Source organism: Enhydra lutris, unplaced genomic scaffold, assembly GCF_002288905.1.
Source record: "Enhydra lutris kenyoni isolate GAN:26980312 unplaced genomic scaffold, ASM228890v2 scaffoldscaffold74, whole genome shotgun sequence".
Classification (NCBI taxonomy): Eukaryota; Metazoa; Chordata; class Mammalia; order Carnivora; family Mustelidae; genus Enhydra; species Enhydra lutris.
In genome coordinates, this window is record NW_019154158.1 from 4732957 (window position 1) to 4752419 (window position 19463).

The 19463-nt window shown below is 53.8% G+C and overlaps 3 protein-coding genes across 6 annotated transcripts; 2 read left to right on the forward strand and 1 right to left on the reverse strand.

Moving 5' to 3' along the window:
• The first annotated feature begins 48 nt into the window (after positions 1-48).
• Positions 49-3737, forward strand: LOC111160182 (methyltransferase like 1). Of its 4 annotated transcripts, XM_022523082.1 has the most exons (7): positions 579-592; positions 959-1088; positions 1313-1476; positions 2427-2611; positions 2702-2815; positions 2987-3088; positions 3250-3737. In XM_022523082.1, the coding sequence occupies exons 2-7, from the start codon at positions 1081-1083 to the stop codon at positions 3403-3405; spliced, it is 729 nt and encodes a 242-aa protein (XP_022378790.1). In that variant the 5' UTR covers positions 579-592; positions 959-1080; the 3' UTR covers positions 3406-3737. The 4 variants fall into 4 exon arrangements, with proteins under 4 accessions (XP_022378791.1, XP_022378789.1, XP_022378790.1 ...); XM_022523083.1 differs by lacking the exons at positions 579-592; positions 959-1088 and adding an exon at positions 49-114; XM_022523081.1 differs by lacking the exon at positions 959-1088 and having other exon boundaries at positions 296-592.
• A 1010-nt stretch (positions 3738-4747) lies between these two features.
• Positions 4748-9540, forward strand: LOC111160181 (25-hydroxyvitamin D-1 alpha hydroxylase, mitochondrial). Its single transcript, XM_022523080.1, has 9 exons — positions 4748-5110; positions 5758-5948; positions 6466-6668; positions 6748-6948; positions 7035-7207; positions 7414-7586; positions 7788-7866; positions 8140-8337; positions 8655-9540. Exons 1-9 carry the CDS (start codon positions 4916-4918, stop codon positions 8766-8768), a joined length of 1527 nt encoding a protein of 508 aa, XP_022378788.1. The 5' UTR covers positions 4748-4915; the 3' UTR covers positions 8769-9540.
• A 2669-nt stretch (positions 9541-12209) lies between these two features.
• On the reverse strand, positions 12210-16211 carry LOC111160179 (membrane associated ring-CH-type finger 9). Its single transcript, XM_022523078.1, has 4 exons — positions 15819-16211; positions 14634-14789; positions 13558-13750; positions 12210-13295 (listed from the first exon to the last, which is right to left on the reverse strand). The coding sequence occupies exons 1-4, from the start codon at positions 16173-16175 to the stop codon at positions 12961-12963; spliced, it is 1041 nt and encodes a 346-aa protein (XP_022378786.1). The 5' UTR covers positions 16176-16211; the 3' UTR covers positions 12210-12960.
• Between the last annotated feature and the right edge of the window lie 3252 nt (positions 16212-19463).

A 19463-nucleotide genomic window follows, 5' to 3' on the forward strand; every position in this document is an offset into this window, starting at 1 on the left:
CCCTCCAGTTTGACTTCCTGGAGATGGGATGAGAAGCTGCCCCTCCCGCTCCGGTCCCCAGCGCACACCCGACGGGGCTCACGTCGGACTTCGCGGGGCAGACGGGGCAGACAGGTCTGAGACCCGGGGAGAGGGGAGAGGAGTGAGGATTTTACTGTAGGAAGAGGGAGTCCTGGGACTCCTCTCACCTGCGGGATGCACAGGTGCCTGCAACTAGGAAAGTAACCCAGACCACGCAGAAGCGGGCTAACCAAAGGGGTAGGGTGCCAGGACTGACTTTGCCAGTCCAGCTGGAGACCCGCGCCGCGAACGCCCACCGCTCAGGCCGCCGCCCACCCTCGCCGCGCAGGTCGGCGGAGTATACTATTGGGTCTTTAAGAGGCGGGGTTGACTCGCAACGTGCCTGATTGCGTCATTATCCTGCGCCTCGAGCCTTGGTCTCCACGTGTGTTCAGTGGAGAAACCCCGGACTGGGGATCATGGCGGGAGCTGAGAGTGGGGACGCGGCGGGAGCGGAGGCCCCGCAGCCCCAGAAGCGCTACTATCGGCAACGTGCTCACTCCAACCCCATGGCTGACCACACGCTGCGTTAGTGAGTGAGCAGGGCAGCGGGGCGGGAGCAGGGGGAGGCAAAGGAGGGCGGAATGTTTGCAGCATCCCGCAGCAATTCGGAAGGGCTGTTCCGGGACGGTCGGCAGGGTCACAGAGGGACCAGGAGGCTCGGCTGGGTGACGTAAGCGTTAGAGGTGGATCGGGAGATTTAGGAGAGGGCGGAGTTGGAGGGCTGGGAGGGGGCGTGGCGATCTGCATTGTGGTGTAAGTCTGGAAAGAGTAACTTAGACTGGAGTGTTGCAGGCGGAACGTTGTTTCCACCTTTCGGTTTCGTTTATCGGATTTAATAAAAAGACAAACGTAAACACACATCCCACCCACACCTTAATCCATCCTCTTCCCACAGAGCATATAAACAGAGTAAGTAAGGTCCCAGTGCCTTGGGCAGCCAATCTCTGGGGGAAGGGAACTTGGGACCCAGGAAGGAGAGCTGCCTGACCAGAGTCACATCAACTCCTAGAAGTGGAGATGGGCAGGTCAGCAATCATGAGCCTCATGATGGGCCTATGATTCACCGTGGGGTTTAAGGGTGGTTTCCATTGTGTCTGCTAGAGACCACAGAGCCCACTGTTACAGAATTTTTGAGAATAGCTCTTCCCATTTACCTCCCACCCTTATCCATCTGCCCACACACATGTAGTACCACTTCCGCAATGGCTTGACCAACCTTCTCATGTACCTCGTGTCTTCTCTCCAATAGCCCTGTGAAGCCTGAAGAGATGGACTGGTCCGAGCTATACCCAGAGTTCTTCACTCCACTGACTCAAAATAAGAGCCACGATGACCCAAAGGATAAGAAAGAAAAGAGAGCTCAGGCCCAAGTGGAGTTTGCAGACATAGGCTGTGGCTATGGTGGCCTGTTAGGTAACACTCTGGCCTTTTCTCTAGGGCATGGAGAGGCAATGTCTAGGTTCTGCTACCTCAGCAGGTTTGGTGGGGGCCACAGTTGGCCTTTCCCCTTCGGACCAGACACCAGTGCTGTGACATCAGTGTGGAGAACCTCTGCTTTCCCCGTACTCTGGGTCTGTGGCCTTTGTCCTGGAGAAGGGAGGGTGTTGACTCAAATGCCTCTTAGAACTTGGGTTGTCCTGTCTGGCCCCACCCCTGGCCTCAGTCCCTCCTTGAACCATTTCCCCTGCAAGGTGCCGGGTCAGTGAGCTGGTCAGCACAAGCGTCAGAGATTAGTCACTGTAGCCAGTGATCCTGAACTGTCTTTCTGAGGGATTCCACCACTCTCCCTCTCCTCCCCCCTCCTTCACCAAAACTCATCGTTTCTGCTCTACTCTCGTGTTTTCAAGATCCTCCTGTATTGTCTGTATTGTCCTAGCCCTGCATGCCAGGCCACTTCTCTATTTTTAGATCTTCCCATAGAAGTAACAGTATGACAGAGAGAGGAAAAACATGGTACTTGGGGGCAGAAGAGCTCGTTTCAAGTTCAAGTTCTGCCTTTTCTTAGCTCTGTGACCTTGGGCATTTCTGACCTCAGTATCCTCATCTTCTCAATTTACCACAGAGTGTTAGGAAGATTAACTGAGACAATGTGTGAAAACACCGAAAACTCGGAAGCACTTGCAAATATACATGTATTCCCAGACCCTCCCACTTCCAGTCTGGGTAATAGTCTTTGGATCTAAGCCTAACCCTAACCTTAACCCTCTTCTCCAACGTAGAACCAGCCACGTACGTATCTCTCCAACCACACTTGCCATTCGTGATTTTGGCAGTTGCAGATAGGCAGTTCCTTTCTTTTCTTGACCCCTTTGTACTTCCTGTAAGTATGAGGTTGACGATTCCATTCCTATTTCTGTGTCCAGTGGAACTGTCACCGTTGTTCCCGGACACACTGATTCTGGGTCTGGAGATCCGGGTGAAAGTCTCAGACTATGTACAAGACCGGATTCGGGCCCTTCGAGCAGCTCCTGGAGGTGGCTTCCAGAACATCGCCTGTCTCCGTAGCAATGCCATGAAACACCTTCCTAACTTCTTCCGCAAGGGCCAGGTGGGGAGGGGCTCCGGTGGGTAAGGCTGGTAGGCAGGTATGGCACTGAAGCCAGGCTCTCAACCCTGTCAATGCCTGTCTGTCTCACAGCTGACAAAGATGTTCTTCCTCTTCCCTGACCCACATTTCAAGCGGACGAAGCACAAGTGGCGAATCATCAGTCCCACACTGCTGGCAGAATATGCCTACGTGCTTAGAGTCGGGGTGAGTTGGGAGTGGGAGGGAGGGAGGGGTGAGTGGCCTATTCAGAGACCTTCCACTAAGAATTCCACTTAATTAATAAATTAAGCATTTAGGACTCAGGCCACCACTCCCATCATCGCCCTGCTCAGCTGCATGCAGCCCCCCCATCTCGGGTGATTTTTGCCTCTGCAGGGGCTCGTATACACCATAACTGATGTGCTGGAGCTACATGACTGGATGTGCGCCCACTTTGAAAGGCACCCCCTTTTTGAGCGCGTGCCCCTGGAGGAACTGGTAGGTAGGGGCCCTGAGGGGAGTTGTGACGATGCAGGCCTTTTCCAGAGTGGTCTGTATTCTTTGAACCCAGCTCAGTGCCGGGAGGATGGGATGAGAGTCTCAGGCCAGGGGCCATCTGAAAGGTGGGCAAGGACTTATGGAATCCTTCTTTTTCCCAGAGTGAAGACCCCATTGTGGGACATCTGGGCACCTCAACTGAGGAAGGAAAGAAAGTCTTACGCAACGGAGGCAAGAATTTCCCAGCCATCTTCCGAAGAATACAGGATCCCACCCTCCAGCCAGTGACCCCCAGTCCCACCCCTCTTGGCCACTGACAGCCTGCCTTGCCTTAGCTTGATCACAGGACCTTCCTAGCTGAGACTGCCAGGGCCAAGAGGGGACAGTTTTTCAAAGAAGTTGGGAGAACTTCCCAAGCCAGAAGCCTGAGATTCACAACTGACCTCTCATCTTCTTGCCTGTCTACCACCAACAGAAAGCAAAAGAAGCTAACTGGGAAGGTCAAAAGACCTTGGACCAGAAGGGATGTTTGGAAGGGTGTGGGGTCTTGCTCTTCCTTAGCACTCCCTTCTTCTGGGATCTCTCCTTCTCAGCGAAAGTGAGGAATGCAGTTCTCCACTATCCATCTAAACAGCTTGCTAGACTCAAATTCCCTGTCTACTTGTGTTTACTTTGCAGTCGTGGGGATAACATGTGTGCGTGTGCCCCTGCCCATGCTGCTATTTCTCAGGAAAGGCTAGAGCATGTATCACATGCCTTTTCCCATCCCCACCCCCCAATCCTCTCCCTGCCTGAAACTTGACCTGAGGAATCTGCTGTTTTTATTGTTGCTGTCTCTGGAGAGTCCTGGGTCGGGGTGGTGGAGACCCTCTCCTTTTTCATGTTGACCTTCGATTCCAGAACTTCAGAGCTAACTGACTGGCACAGAGCCCAGTGGCAGCAGGGTGGAGGAGTGAGGAGCAGAGAACTAAACTGTGCAGGATTCTGAGGCTAAAAGCAAAAACGGACTGCTGACTAGAAATCCCCCCTCCTCTCAAAGAGGACTGAGTCAGCTGGAGATTCAGAGCACTCACATAGCCCTTATTCCATCAAGGAGCCCAGAGAAATCTCTCAACTTTTCTAATTTGTAAAAGGTTCCTTTGTTTCTGCTCCTGAAGCCCTAGGTTCCCGTGGCTGGAAAGACAGTGTTTGTTGACCTAAAAGACCAACCCCTTCCCAAGGAGCAAAGATGAAGGCTCCTAGAGCCATTTTAACCCATTAACCTACCCACCATCTGCCCAGTGTCAGGTACAGGAAGTGGGAAAGCTGTGGGAGTGCCAGCAAGTTCTGCTTAGCTACGGAGAAGGCACAGCCCCGTACACCAAGAATATGGAGACAGCTACAGCTGTGCCTCTTCCCTTCCCAAAGGCTGAAGGATGGGGAATTCCTGACAATGGTCCCAAGAGGGCCTGGCTCCCTGGGGAAGTAAGAATACTAGAGACTGACTCTGTACCTCAGTATCCTAAACCTCACCAAAGAGCCTTTACCAGGAAGATATCTTTAAGCAACTGGACCAGGGCACCAGCCCAGAAAGGGGGAACCAAGGCAGACCTCCCTTCCCAAGAGGGTCATAGCAACAAGAGACCCAAGAGAGCTGCAAGATAACCCCAGCCCCGCCTACTGTGCCTGGGTGCTAATCTTCAGCTCAGCCACTTAGGAGGGGATTGGCTGAGGAGCTTGAAGAGGGGGCGTTGCCACTATCTCACCCAAAGGTTAAATAGGGGCTCAGGAAAGCAAGCAAGATGCCTGGGAGAAGACCTCTCCTTCGTGGATTCCCTGAACCAGACCATGACCCAGACCCTCAAGCTGGCCTCCAGAGTGTTCCAGCGCGTCCACTGTGCTCCCAAGCTGGGCACCTCACTGGGTTCCAGAGGCTCCGACTCAGCGCCCCGGAGCTTGGCGGACATTCCAGGCCCCTCCATGCCAGTCTTCCTTGCTGAACTCTTCTGCAAGGGGGGTCTGTCACGCCTACATGAGCTGCAGGTAGAGGTGGACGTTCATGGGAATGGAATGCTGGGGAAACGGGCTTTGACAACACCAGAAAAGACAGACTAGTACACAAAGTAGGAGGAGGGCCAGTGACAACAGATGCCCATGAATTAGAAAAGTTGGGACTGCGGGCGGTGGTTGGACCTGCGCGGGGTCCATCCCCACAGCCAGCAGAAGAGTGCGCTCAAAAAGCGCCTTCTTGCGGTACTGAAGTGGGGGCCAGGTAGGTCTAGAACAAGTGCGGGGGGGAGGTGGAAATGCACAGTACCTTCCCCGCGCGTCAGACTTAAAGCTACAGGCGCTCTTCAGTTACTAGGGGTTCGTTCTGAGATAGTCCACGTGAGGAGCCTTCAAGGATTTCTTCGCCTGGGCTCAGGCCGGGTGACCTAAGAGAAGTCCTGAATATCTGCTTTGTGCAGAGCCCCTCCGTTTTGCCCATCACACTCAAACTTCCTAGGGATGGGCAGTGGGGGAAAGAAAAGGAGGAAGGGTTTGCAGCATCACGGCTATATACTAGCTGGGAGCCAGTGAAGAAACAAGCTCCCTCTTGCAAAACCCAGCCAACACCCTTGACGTTAACGTGGACCAAGCTGGAGGGCCCCGGCTGGGGTCTCCAGTGTCCTCCATGCCCATTCTCCCAGGTGCAGGGCGTTTCGCGCTTCGGGCCCGTGTGGTTGGCCAGCTTCGGGACCGTGCGCACTGTGTACGTGGCGGCCCCTGCCCTCGTCGAGCAGCTCTTGCGACAGGAGGGGCCCCAGCCGGAACGCTGCAGCTTCTCACCCTGGGCAGAGCACCGTCGCCGCCAGCAGCGCGGTTGCGGGCTGCTCACCGCGTGAGTATTCCCTGGCCCAAAAGCCCCAACGCCCGGCTGCTGCGTCCCTCTCCTGTAGCTGGTCTGGGAACAGTCTGTCTCAGGGTGTGGAAGGAGACTGGCCTTTCCCCCCGCAACCGTCTGGCATATTGTGCTTCCCACCTCAGCCTGTTTCGCTCAGGCTCAGGTAGAACCCCGCCTTGGTCCCCCACCCATCTCCTTGTCTTTGGAGTCCGGAATCCTGGAAATCTGTTGAAGGAGCGAAGGTACCAGGACCTATATGGAATGTAAGATTCCGTGACTCAAGTTACCCAGGAACGCAGCCCTCCCTGCCCCCCGGCCAGGAAATGAGTAACGAGGAAGGGGGACGGAAAGCAGGCGCAGGCAGGAGATGGGTTTTGTACCCCAAGGGAGCAGCTGCAATCCTTTTCCTGGCCACCCCAGCCGAATACGCTCCATCTTCACCGCAGCCAGCCCGGTCGGCCGCCTCCACACACCCCCATCCGCCCTGATGCGCCCCCTCTCTGCACACCCGCAGGGAAGGCGAAGAATGGCAGAAGCTCCGTAGCCTCCTGGCCCCGCTGCTCCTCCGGCCTCAGGCGGCCTCCCGATATGCCGGGACCCTGGACGACGTGGTCCATGACCTTGTGCGGCGACTGCGGCACCAACGGGGACGCGGTGCTGGGCCGCCCACCCTGGTTCGGGACGTGGCTGGAGAGTTTTACAAGTTTGGACTAGAAGGTGAGTCCCAAGACAGGGGCAAGCGTGGGAGGCTCCCGCCTGGTCTCCGGGTGCCCTGACAGCGCCCCCTCCCGCCCAGGCATAGCGGCGGTGCTCCTGGGTTCCCGCCTGGGCTGCCTGGAGGCCGAAGTGCCTCCGGACACAGAGACCTTCATCCGCGCGGTGAGATCGGTGTTTGTGTCCACGCTACTGACCCTGGCGATGCCCAGCTGGCTTCACCGCCTCGTCCCCGGACCCTGGGACCGCCTCTGCCGAGACTGGGACCAGATGTTTGCATTTGGTAAGGCCCGGAAATGAAGTGGGGATAGGGGAACATAAAGCTGTTTATGGATGGTGAGGCATCCCTGTACCCTCTCCCCCACACAGCCCAGCAGCACGTGGAGAGGCGGGAGGCTGAGGTAGCCTTAAGGAGCAAGGGAAAGCCTGAGGAGGACTTGGGATCTGGGACACACCTGACCTACTTCCTGTTCCGGGAAGAGTTGCCTGCTCCGTCCATCCTGGGCAATGTGACGGAGCTGCTGCTGGCTGGAGTGGACACAGTGAGGTTCTTCTCCATGTTGGGAGCCCCACTTCCAGAGCTTAGCCTTTCCAGTTTCAGGGGCCACTTTGCCGCTGCAGGGGATCCACTGTGACCCTTTCGGCCAGCTTGGCTTAACATTTCCTGAACTCCAGACGGCCTCATATTCTGCCCCCTTTACTGGCTGTCTACTCTCAACACCTCTGAGATTCTCAACTTTGCCCCCAGGTATCCAACACACTCTCCTGGGCTCTGTATGAACTCTCCCGGCACCCAGAAGTCCAGACAGCTCTCCACTCAGAGATCACAGTGGCCCTGGGCCCTGGCTCCAATTCCCACCCCTCAGCTACTGCTCTATCCCAGCTGCCCCTGCTGAAGGCAGTAGTCAAGGAAGTGCTCAGGTGAGGGGACAGGAGAGGAGAAGCTAAAGAAAATGTTGGGAAGGGCTGGGGAAGGAGATGGTGAATGGGAGTGGGGAGGAAGTGCAAGGAAAATGCATACTCCTGACCAAGAATGGCTTTGGACGTCGAGGGCTTGGAGTCAAGAGGAAGGCTACAGCCCCCAGCGTCACCTTGCTATTTCCCTCTTGTTCTGCAATCCAGACTGTACCCTGTGGTACCTGGAAATTCCCGTGTCCCAGACAAAGACATTCGCGTGGGTGACTATATTATCCCCAAAAACGTGAGTAGAGGCTATGGGCCCCTTTTGTTAAGCCATCCCTCACAATCATAGGCCACATCTTGTTTTCAAACACTCCGTATAAGCCCTTCACCTTCCCTTTGGCCTGAATGCCTCTCTCTGGAATGTGGAGCAATCATTCCAAAAGTAGCCCCAGAAAACTTACCTCATCACCAACCAGCGCCTGCCTTTTCTCCAATCCATATATCCTCTTTTCCATGTCCCTCCCTGCTTCTGTGGGCCCAAACTGACAAGTTTATGTTCCTTCCCCATCAGACGCTGGTCACATTGTGTCATTATGCCACTTCAAGGGACCCTACCCAGTTTCCAGAACCAAATTCTTTTCGTCCAGCTCGATGGCTGGGGGAAGGTCCAGCGCCCCACCCATTTGCCTCTCTTCCCTTTGGCTTCGGCAAGCGCAGCTGCATGGGGAGACGCCTGGCAGAGCTGGAGCTGCAGATGGCTTTGGCTCAGGTGAGTGATCTGAACATACCTTCCCCAGACATGAGAGACCCTGACCCTCTAAAGCTATGAGGTCTTCTGACAAGCATAGCAAAATGTATGACTTGGTAAACCTAATCCTCTGAAATTTAGCAATTCTGCTTTAAGTCTAGAGTAAGCAAGGATATTTGGACTGTTTTTTTGCCCTGCCATAATCCCTTAAGAAATTCCCTACTGACCACGGGTGTCATTTCAGAATTGACCAACCTAACACTAATAATACCCTTTACCAATCAAACCCACCATTATAGACCCCTCCCAAAGTGAGAGCCTTCTTCTTCCCTTTCCAGATCTTGACCCACTTTGAGGTGAAGCCTGAGCCAGGCGCTGCCCCAATCCGACCCATGACCCGGACTGTCCTGGTACCTGAGAGAAGCATCAACCTACAGTTTGTAGATAGATAGTCCTGTGGAAGGAGGCTATCATCATCACCCTTTCTCTCATTGTAGGGATTTATTAGCCACAAGACCAAGAGATATGGATTCCCCCTGAGACCTGTCTATTTGACTAGACTGGTTGGAAGGACCCTAGCAAACTGCTTGAAGCAGCCCTGACCAAGGTGTGAAATATGCCTTGGCCTGACCCTTCGGGTCCTGAGAAAACCAGAGTTCCTCTGCCTACTCAGCTTTTCTCCTGGTCTCAATCATACGCATCCTTCAAAGGCCAGCTCAGATCTGAACTCATAGTGTTGGGTGGCCTGAGGAGGGATTCCACCACTGCCTTTTTGGGCTTCCACAGTGTTCAGGAGCTGCTGGGTAAGCACTTGCCACCACATGAGCTCAGTTATGCATCTGGTCTGCACCTGGTTGGTCTTTTCTTCTTGCATGTGAGCTCTTTGAGAGGAAGAATGAGACCTTATTCTGTCTTTATATCCCCTGATTGGGTGGTGCCATACAGGTTCTCAGACTGAATCTGGACCATGTGGCAGAAGGGATAAGCAGCTTACCAGGAACTGTCTACTCTCCTTTTTCCTCATCTTGTCTCTAGCAAGGTGAGTCAGCCCTCACCTGGTTTATGATGTTTTTAAAACTCTCCTTGACTCTCTGGTCACCATTAGAGGTTGGCTTGTATCACCACTTAGTTCCTGGGCAGAGACGCCTTTGGGCCTATACCTGCCTAAGCCTTCCTTTTATATATTGGTATTTTTTAATATTCATAGTTTTGAAATAAAAGAATCAAATGTTCCATTCTTGGTTTTGACTTACTTCTCTTCCATTTCTACTTCCTACAAGTCCAGGAGGCAAGACCCTCACCCAAATCCCCTGCTTTGATTTCTCTTGTCCTGGGAGTGACCTCCATAACAATGGGAGGTCTAGACACCTGGGAGAGTGGTTCGCCTCACAAACCCAACACGTTTCTGTCTGTACTGGGAAGAGCCAGAGTCTGGCTCCCTGTAAGAGATTAAGGGGGTGGTGGTGAAAAGTAATGCCAAGGGTTAGCCTGTAGAAATGGGTTGGGGAGCTAGGGATTTGCAGAGATGGCCAGAGGCAACTGACTCTGATGGAAGTATTTCTGGAACCTGGACTGCTAGGACCAAAGGGTATCTGCCCTCTCTGGAAAAGTTGCTCTGAGGTAATTTCCTTCAGAGAAAGACAGGGATACATGCACAGAAGTGAAGCTAGACAGACAGGATGAAAGCTGAGTGTGGAGGCATCCAGAAGCCCTGGGGCACTGAGGCAGAAGCAGGTAGGGCAGAAGGATCCTCTGTTTCCCTGAGTCAGCATTCTCTGGCCCCCCCCAGAGGCTGGGCACAGTTTTCCCCTTGCAGTGTATACAGATGAACTCATCTTCCATACAAATAAATCTCTCAGCACACTCCCTGCCACCCCTCTCTAGCCTAGATTACCCTCCCCATGTCAGGACTTGCCCCCTGCCTCCTGCTCCTCTCCATTCCAATTAGCTGGATGGAGATGGAGACACTTCCTCCTCTTCCTCCTCCACCAGCTTGGCCCCCTGCCCTAGACAGGGCTCCCTGACTACAGACACTGTTTGCCACTGGGCCTTCTGAGGACATCTATCTTTGTAAGATCTACAGAGGGGTACAGCTTACCCGAGGCCTTATGCAGAGACCAAGGTTTTTGTGCCTTCACTGCCCCACCTCTCGACTCTTCTACTGTATTCTGTCCACCCCCACTCCCCTATGACTAAGCTTAAGTTGAACCTGAGTGCCCTGACTTTTAGCAGATCTGAACTTTGAGGGAGAATAAGCCCAATTTCCTCTCACACTCTTTCCCCCTGGAATCAGTGATGAGAATTCTGTACACCCACATTCCTCATTGGGCAAGTATGACTGATTTACTTGAGGAGGATAGCCGTTCCCATCACCCCTTCATGACAAGAATCTCTTTAGGTTGGAAAAAGGGAAGGAGAAGGGACCATACTTATTGCTGGTCCCAACCCCCATACCAAGCAAGACCTCTGATGGTACTGAAAGGGAGGGAAACATCCTATCTCGCTTGGCCCAGTTTTAGGACACAGAGTGGAATTGGAGAGGGTGTGTTTGTGTTTGTGTGTTCTTCAGTACATCTAAGCTTCCATGGAGGGCCATCATGAGGGACAGTCTGGGCCTGGCACAAGAAACCCCACCTGTGGCATACCTACCGGTCATATTTGCCAGGACAGGTACTAGCAGTCACTCTGATTTGCCCTCTCCTTTCTGACCTCCACCAGCTATTTTGTGAACAGCAAATCAGGAAAGTCTGGCACTTCCGTCTTCCCAGGTGGAGAATATGGAAGGTTGTCTCTCTACAGAAATAATATCTCACGAGAAAAAAAATGGGGCACTTGGCCTCTGTCCCCTCTTTCTGATCTCTTCAGAGGTTAGAAGTGATACACCTCAATACTTCCAGGTGACTCAAACCTGAGTCTAGTTTCAATGAGAACATTCCCAGGTAAGTCTGGGTGCCAGCACCATGGACAGCAGCCAAGACCCTTTTAGGGAAGGACAGGGAAGACCATTTCCAAGGCTAGGGTGTGCGAGCTTTAGTAGAGAAGCATTTCCCCCAAAACATCCCCAGGGAGGAGGCAGAACAGAACCTTCCTGAGAAAAGGACCAATAATAGGAAAGGCGTCTGGATCTGACTTAACAATGTATGAAGTAATTATTTTAATTGCTGATGAATAGTTCACTTAAAAGACACCATAATTCATATAATACACAGCCCCAAGGCCTCAGGAGAAAGGAAGCGGGCCTCAGGCTGACCCACATTTTAATCAGTCCTTCCCAAACCCTTTCTCTATAACAACAGCCCTCTACACTGCTGCCTCCAGGCACAACACCTTCCAGTGAATACCACTAGCTGGGGCACACGGTCAGATCTGTGACCCTGAACTGCCATAGAAGAAGCTTAAACCAAGGCTGGAGATCCATAACATTGGGACATTCTGTCTCACTCCAAAAAAGTCCAGATTCATTTCACACCACTTCCCTGGGTGGAACACATTATCTTGGAAGGACTGATAGAATCCACAAGATCCCCAGAGCAAGAAGGATAGCTCCATCCTTCCCCAGCTCCCAGTGTTTAGGGTGTTGCGGGAGCTCTTATTTTTTTTTTTTTTTTGCAAATAACCGCCATCCTTCATATTTGCAGTTTCTATTTCCCCCCCATATTTCCATTTGTATTATGACACTCAACACAAATTTCCAAGGCTCTGTGAAACTCCAGGTGAAAAACACATTCTGGAATTTGTTAACCAGCTACTATTTGAAACAAATGGACAACCAACTAGTCTAGAAATCTTTTTACGCCATCACTAATTTTCTTTGCAATGGCTTTCAACCTGTCCCTCATTTATCCTCATTCCAACCCTATGAGGTAGACAGGAAAGCCACGGCGGAGAGATTTTTTTTTTCCTAAATCATACAACTTGCAGGTGGCAGGTCCACCCCTTAGACACCTCTGAGCACTGCCACCTAGCAGCCACTGTGAATTATTCGCCAGCAAGTGGGGGTTACACCTCCAATTCAGAACCCACTGCTGCATTTAGGATTTGCAACCTCTGCAGAGAAACCTCCCCACACCTCCCAACCCTCCAGAAAGGCCCCAGATGAGAAAGGAGTCTCCACGTGCATATAAATGATTCTTTATGCCCTCCCCCCATGCAATGGGGGGGTGGAGCAGGGCGAGGTTCCCCCCCCCCCGCCCTCATGCAGGGAACGGGAGGTCAATGTATACTAGTCTTATTGCCAGCTGCCCTGTGGCCATAGGGTGGGGAATAGGGGGTCTACAACCCCTTTCTTCTGGCATTGGTCCCCCTTCACCAAGTCACCATGGTGGAGCTGGGGGGCTGGAGGCCCTAGGAGCTGAGGTAAGGACGGTTCTCTAGGGAAGAAAAGATGCTCTCCCCACCTGCCCACTGGCTGCCCCAGGATGAGTGTGAGGAGCTATCGGTGGGGGTTGGAATGTCATCCAGGTGTCTCTACCCAGTGGGTAGCACAGGCCAGACAATGTCTCCAGCTTGAGGTTGCCCCCAGAGATCCTCAGTGGTGGGGGCAGTGTGCCCTAAACACCTTGTCCAGGAGGTACCTCCAGCAGCCATGACAGCTCATCTCTGGCCAATGCATCGACTCAAGATCCCTGCTCCTGGAGTTCAGTTTCAGACCGTGGTGACTCTCATGACAACCTCTCGGCCAGAATGGGAACTGGAACGGGTATCTGGTGGCCGTAGCTGTCCAAGGAGGTGCAGGATTGTGTAACCACAGCGCTGAGGCAAGAGCGTCCGCATGCGCTGGGCAGCCTGGGGGCGGCTGGTGGCCCCAGAGGGGGGGCCCGTCCGTGAGGTCCTGGGGCCCGGCTTCCCTGCCGTCCCTCCCCCTGCATCTCCTCCTATGTCCTTGGTCTTGTCGTAATTCAGGACCTTCCACTGCTGGTTCACTGCCTGCCAGCGCTTGAAGATGCGGTAGACAGAGGAGCCTTCGTGGACGATGAGGCCTGAGCAAAAGGGATAAGAAATCCAGGGTCACCTGCTGCCCAGACCTAGGCTAGAGGTACTGAAGCAAGTATTTCTCCAGAGTGAGGAGATGGGGTCTGTAAAAGGCCGGAAGAAGCAGGGAAGGGAGGGGCACCAAGATAGCCCTCAAGGCTCCCAATGGTAGAAAATGTGGCTGTGGAGCTGAAGGAATGGGCAGGGAAAGTCAAGTATGTGAGTTGAAGGAAAACACTGAGCAGGTAAGGGGGAGAGAGGTGCCCTCACCTATGCAGACGACATCCATGAAGCCATACATGCCGTAGCAGATCTGAAAGAGCAGATCCTGCCGTTGCCACTTGGCTGAAGGGCTGAGTGAGGACCAGATGAGCCAGGAGATGCTGGCAACGAGGAAGAGAGAGCCCAGAACTATGGCTGCAATCTGGACCTTCTCGATGACCGTCAGGGAGATGGCCTGCCACTGTGTGGGAGAAAGGGCTCCAAAAAGTCACAGAAAGAGAAGGAGGGCCAGGTGATAAGTGGCCCTAAAGAGGAAGATGCTGCAGAGCCTTCCTGACACCCCTTCAGGCAGGATTGGCAATCCGTCTCCTCTGACCTGATCAGGCCTAGTACGGAGCACTTTACCCTTTGTTTGAGACCATTTCCCATCTTATTTTAGAAAGGCAGGATCAGGCAAGTGCTCTGAACCCAGACCATCTAGGTCTGAATTCCAAATTCTAACTCCATCACTTACTGGCTGAGTAACTTTGGGCAAGCTTTCAAATCTCTTTGAGCATCAATGTCCTCATCTTTAAAATGGAGATAATGGGGCGCCTGGGTGGCTCAGTGGGTTAAGCCACTGCCTTCGGCTCAGGTCATGATCCCAGGTCCTGGGTTCGAGCCCCGCGTCGGGCTTTCTGCTCAGCGGGGAGCCTGCTTCCTCCTCTCTCTCTGCCTGCCTCTCTGCCTACTTGTGATTTCTCTCTGTCAAATAAATAAATAAAATCTTAAAATGGAGATAATAATGGCACATAACTAACAGGATTATTATGAAGATAATACTATACACCAAGAGTGTAACACATAGAAAACACTACAGGTTTGCTATCATCATCCCCATCTTCTTCTGCTGCTGCTTTTTTTTTTTTTTCCTGTCTCAGTGCCTAGAACAGTGCCTGGAATACAGGTGGCACTCAATAAATGTGAATAAATGAAGGAAGGGAGGATTTACAGGCAGACAGGAGATTGTGGTAAGGGTGGGTAGGGGAAAGATGAAACGGATAAATAGGCTCCCTGGAGAGTCCCTGATTCTGACTACTGAAAGGCCCTTGCCCCCGTCTGGAAGTTCTCTCCTTGCACCTCACCTGCAGTGGGTTCTTGGTGCTGATCGCCAGGACCTGGTACTTGAAGTAGCAGAGCTCACAGCTCCAGGAGCCCCTCTCACTGATCCAGCGGATGAGGCAGGGCTGGTGCGTGCAGCGCACTGAGCCGTCGCAGCGGCAGGGGCTCAGGAGCTCCCCCTGGAGAAAGAGTGAGGAGGGTCCTCGTCAGCTGTCACCACCCCACTCCTGTCCACTCCGAGAGAGGGAAATCTCTCCTGGCCAGTCATTCTCCAACGTTTAAAAAAACCTCAAGCCTTTCACCCAAAACAGGGCAAGAGGCTAAGACCACAGCAAAAAAGAAACAACTCAGAGCTCAAGGTAAACTTCCCTGACCAAACAGACGAAGGATAAAAAGAAATGGGGTTGGGGAGTGACTGGGTCTCCTCCTCTCCTCAAATTTGGGGAGGGTGCTCTTTAAGGCTTCCCAAATGGAAAGCTACTCCTTAGGATCTGAAGAGACAGGAGGGTCAGAGCTTCTGAGCCATGCCTTCCTCCTCCTTCCCATCGCTGTAAAGTATTTCACACATGTGGTGCAGACTGGGATGGGTTATTGTCCTCAGTTTCCAAGTATCAGAAAAGGGGGGGGGGGTTCCGGGTGTGGGAACGGAGAATTTCCCCCTTTAATCAAGGAATATTTCTCGTGAGGTAGGTACACTCCCAGCACTATCCCGGGACAACTTTGTCCATAACATTTAAACAAAGAGTACTCTTTGGAATGAGATGGAAAGTTACGGTATGGGAAGTGAAGAAAAGTGCCCCATGGAGAGAAATACTGAGTAAGGCAAGGGCGTCAGGAGGGCCCCTCCCTTCAAAGGGGGAACAGAAGCACTCTGCCCACCTCAGAATGAATAGGCCCCCTCAGCCTACAGGGACCCCGGGGTGAGAGAAGTTGGGCAAAAAGGCTCTCCACGTTGGTAGGTGAGAGGGATTTTGAACCCTCCAGGAGAAAGCCCCACCCTTTCCCTGGGAACCCGACCCCCTCCACCCCAAACGTGCGCTCCTCGACTCTCCAGCCAACACCCCCCAACCCCAGACGCAACGGGTACCCACTCTGGGTCCTGGGTCCCGCCCAGCCTCCTCAGGCCCCGCCCCCTGTTCCTGGTCGGCCTGAGCGCCCCAGGTGCGCGTCCCCACCCCTCCCCGCCCGGCCCGGTACCCAGGCCTGACCTGCTCCGGGCCCTGGAAGCAGATTCGGCACTGGGGGGTTCGGAGCCCGCTGTCCAGGCTGCTGCTGAGGGACAGGGCGTCCAGCGCTCCCGGGGGCGGCGGCGGCGGCGCGGGCGGCGGCGGGGGTCCGGCCCGCGGCTCCTTGTCGCCGGCCAGGCCCCGAGCCCGCGGCTCCGACCCGTAGTACTCCTCTTCGTCGCCGTCGCCGTCCCGGGTCGAGCAGCCGGCGAAGGGCGCCCAGCCGCAGCCACCTCCCCCGCCCCCCCGGGGCTGCGGCTCGGCCCGGGGCCGCCCCCCGCCCGTCAGCACCAGCAGCTTCAGCTCGTTCAGGAACATGCGGAGCCGAGACTTGAGCATCGTCCGGGCGCCGGGGGGCGGGAGGCGGCGTGCAAGGGGGGCTCTCGGGCGGCGGGGGGAAGGGAGAGGACAGGGCCGGGAAGGGGGCGCGCGCTGGAGGGCCGAGCCCGGCTGGGGTCTTCGGGGCCTGAGAGCGCCGTTCACGGCTGCCACAGCCGGGGTTCCGGGGCTTGCGGGGCCGAGAGGGCTGGTGGCCCGGGGGCGGCGGGGCGGGCAGCCATGGTCGGAGCAGGGGGCGGGGAGGGGGGCTCAAGGTGCCGCGCCCCACGGGTCCGGGTCTGGAGCGGGCCGGGCCCCCGGGGTTACGCGCCCCAGTCCTCCTGCGGCGGGGCCGCCCCCCATCGCGGTCCTGCTGGCTCCAGTCCCGCTCCGGTTCCCGGCTCCGACTCGGCTCGGCCCGTGCGCTCGGCGGTGGCAAATGGCGGCTCCTTCCGGCGGCGGCGGCGGCGGAGACCCCCCCGGAGCGGCGGGCGGGCGGGCGGGCGGGGCGGGAGCCGGGGAGCCGGGGAGCCGGTGAGGGATGGAGGGAGGGGCGGGGCGGGGAGCGGGAGAGGAGAAGTGGCCGCGGCTGCGCATCCCCGCCCTGCCCCTCACGAGCAGGTGTCCCCAGAGGCGGGGGCGAGTGTGCGAGCCCGGGGGGAGGGTGGAGGGAGGGGAGTGGCCAAGGAGGGGGGGTGTGCACACGGGTAAAGAATAGGTGTGTTAATGGGGGTCGGGGGGAGGGGTGGGAGCGGCTGAGGATGGAAGGTGAGTGGTCAAAGACAGGTGCATCAGGGAGGGAGAAGCTTGTGCAAGATGGGAGTGTGCAAAGAAAGAGCTATGCAAGTGTCTGAGGTGTGAGGAAGGTGAGCCAGAGATGGACTCAAGCAATAAACACTTTTACACAGAAGACCGACGGCGGAAAATAGATGAGTGTGTAAGGAATGCAATTGGATTGTATGAAAACAGAAGAGTGTAATTGTAATGTGTGAGGGAGGTGAGTGAGCAAGGGAAACAAGAGTGCTTAAGGGATGAGAGTGTCTTTCCTGGTACTCTCCTTCCCCACCACCCTACACTGAAGTGAATTCCACACACACACCTACACGCAAGCAGCTCTTTGGTTTTGCTTTTTCTTGACCCTAAGAACCAGTTCTTCCCCCTCATCACATTATTTCTGCCTTACACTGATATCCTTTCTCTCCAAGGCTGAGGGAAAAGGGATTCCAGAGGAGCCCTTTGGGTCAAATGCACTGGAAAAAAATTAATTAGTAAAAGAGTAATTAACAGGAGAAGGGAGGGTATGGAACCGGGGACAGACTGCCAAACTAAGTCTCCTCAATAAAAGTGATTAAGGAGAGTAATGCTTTAATGAAGTATTCAAATGTATTGGGTGGATGGATGAATGAATCGCAAAGGGGGCTAGAACCTAAGGCAACATAGAGGATGACTTTTATTTTAAAGACAGTAATTTGTGGAAAGTGAAGCTGAAGTAGACCTTGCTGGTGTAGAAAAGAAGTTTGAGAAACTCACTTTGCCTGCCACAAGGTTTATAAACCAACCAGTCCCAGTAAAAGAGCCAATAAAACATTCACCTCAGGTCAGAAGCCCCTTAGCCAGTTTAGACCTTGAGGTTTTTCTTTCCAGTGTCCCAGCTGCGCTTGCCTACAAAGGCCCAGAGCTACAACTATCAGAATGCAAAGAAGGGGAAGCTGTACTGACCTGTATTCCATTTTGCCCTGGAGCGTGGTTTATAGTCATCTCAAGCCTGAGCTGTTATATCCTCCACTAGATGGTTAGGGAGAATAGAAGTTAAGGTGGAAGAAGTGGCCAGCGGAACCTGGGTAGCTCAGTCAGTAAAATGTCTGTCTTTGGTTGGGGTCATGATCCCAGAGTCCTGGGATAGAGTCCTGTGCCAGGCTCCCTGCTCCCAGGGACTATGCTTCTCCCTCTGCCCCTCCCCCATTGATCTCTCTCTCTCTCTCTCTCTCTCAAATAAATAAAATATTTTTTTTAAAGGTGGAAAGAGTGGTAAATAGAGCTATAAAATGGTTTCAGATTTTAGACAATTTCTTGCAAATGAGATACTGATCCCTTTCTTCCTTATTCTCCTTCCCATAAAGTGTTAGGAGATCAGAAAGGAAGCTGGAACCAGTAACCAGTAAGACAAAGAAAGTCAGAGAAACCTCTCTGTTGTCTACCTAAGTGTCTGTGAACAGAAGCTATTTAGAAAAGTCTGTGTTCTGGGCAGGAGCAAGGCTAAGAAAGCTTGCAATGGGGAAAAGAGAGAAGCAGAACGACCCCAGACAGGGTTTGTAGAAGAGCACAAATGATTTTCATGCAATGCCAGGGTCTGAGGTGGTGGTGGAAGTAACTTTCTTGCACATGCTCACTCCCGTATCTATCCATCTATATATAATGTGTAAAATACACATATATACACATGTACAGATACACATATATCGTAGCATCTTAGTGTTGGAAAGAACCTGAAAGGCTAAATATTCCTGTCTCTTGCTCATTGATACCTTCTCTGCCAGAAAGCGTTATTTTAACACTACCAGGAAGGGGTGGAAGTTAGAAGAGGGGAGGGCATTACCTTGACTCTCTTCCTGTTGGATTACTGCATTAATCTACCCTCCATCAATCCTTTAATCCTAGTTTTGCCCTCAAATGGGTATTGTCTACTCTCTTATACGACCACACACACTGTTGGCTACATCTTTACAGACAGCCTCATCATTACTTTAAAGGGCTAGTGAGTGAGACACCAAAAAAAAAAAAAAAAAAAAAAACCACCCGCATTCACACAGGAAGCAAGCATTCAGTAAAAATTTGTTGAATGAGTGAATGAATGAAACAAAGACACAAATGAGAATGTTTTCCCACGGCAGTGAAGCACAGAGGCGACAGCACCACCTCTGGCTCTCCGTCCCATCCTTCCGATCCCTGACCAGCATATAGAGAATGAGAGACGTGTAGTATGTAGTGAGGCTGTAGCAGCGCTCAGGCTCGGCCTGCAGCCCTGAGTTGGGAATCTGGGTGGCCCAGGTTGCCATGGCACCGCATTGGACTCCACCCTCTCTCGTCTCCTCCGCCGCTCGCCCCCCCCAACCCCGCCAGGGTCTGGCAGTCAGTCACGTGCGCCGCCGCGTAACCACACCTCTGCTCCTCAGAGCTAAGTCAAGGGGTCACGTGTGGTAGCAACAGATCACGTGGCTGCCATCTCCCCACTCCGCCCCCTTCCCCTCCCCGCCCCCTTCCTGGTCATAGCCTCTCCTGGGTACCCCTCTGCGCATGAGTGGCTTGTCA

Coding starts and splice junctions, on each gene's coding strand:
- LOC111160182 (XM_022523081.1), top strand. CDS start 480: ATGGCGGGAGCTGAGAGTGGGGACGCGGCGGGAGCGGAGGCCCCGCAG. Junction 1,477..2,426: donor TGGCTATGGTGGCCTGTTAG/GTAACACTCTGG, acceptor TTCTGTGTCCAG/TGGAACTGTCACCGTTGTTC. Junction 3,089..3,249: donor GCGTGCCCCTGGAGGAACTG/GTAGGTAGGGGC, acceptor TCTTTTTCCCAG/AGTGAAGACCCCATTGTGGG.
- LOC111160181 (XM_022523080.1), top strand. CDS start 4,916: ATGACCCAGACCCTCAAGCTGGCCTCCAGAGTGTTCCAGCGCGTCCAC. Junction 5,111..5,757: donor CACGCCTACATGAGCTGCAG/GTAGAGGTGGAC, acceptor CCATTCTCCCAG/GTGCAGGGCGTTTCGCGCTT. Junction 6,669..6,747: donor TTACAAGTTTGGACTAGAAG/GTGAGTCCCAAG, acceptor CCTCCCGCCCAG/GCATAGCGGCGGTGCTCCTG.
- LOC111160179 (XM_022523078.1), bottom strand. CDS start 16,175: ATGCTCAAGTCTCGGCTCCGCATGTTCCTGAACGAGCTGAAGCTGCTG. Junction 13,751..14,633: donor GCACCAAGAACCCACTGCAG/GTGAGGTGCAAG, acceptor TCTCCCACACAG/TGGCAGGCCATCTCCCTGAC. Junction 13,296..13,557: donor CATGGATGTCGTCTGCATAG/GTGAGGGCACCT, acceptor CCTTTTGCTCAG/GCCTCATCGTCCACGAAGGC.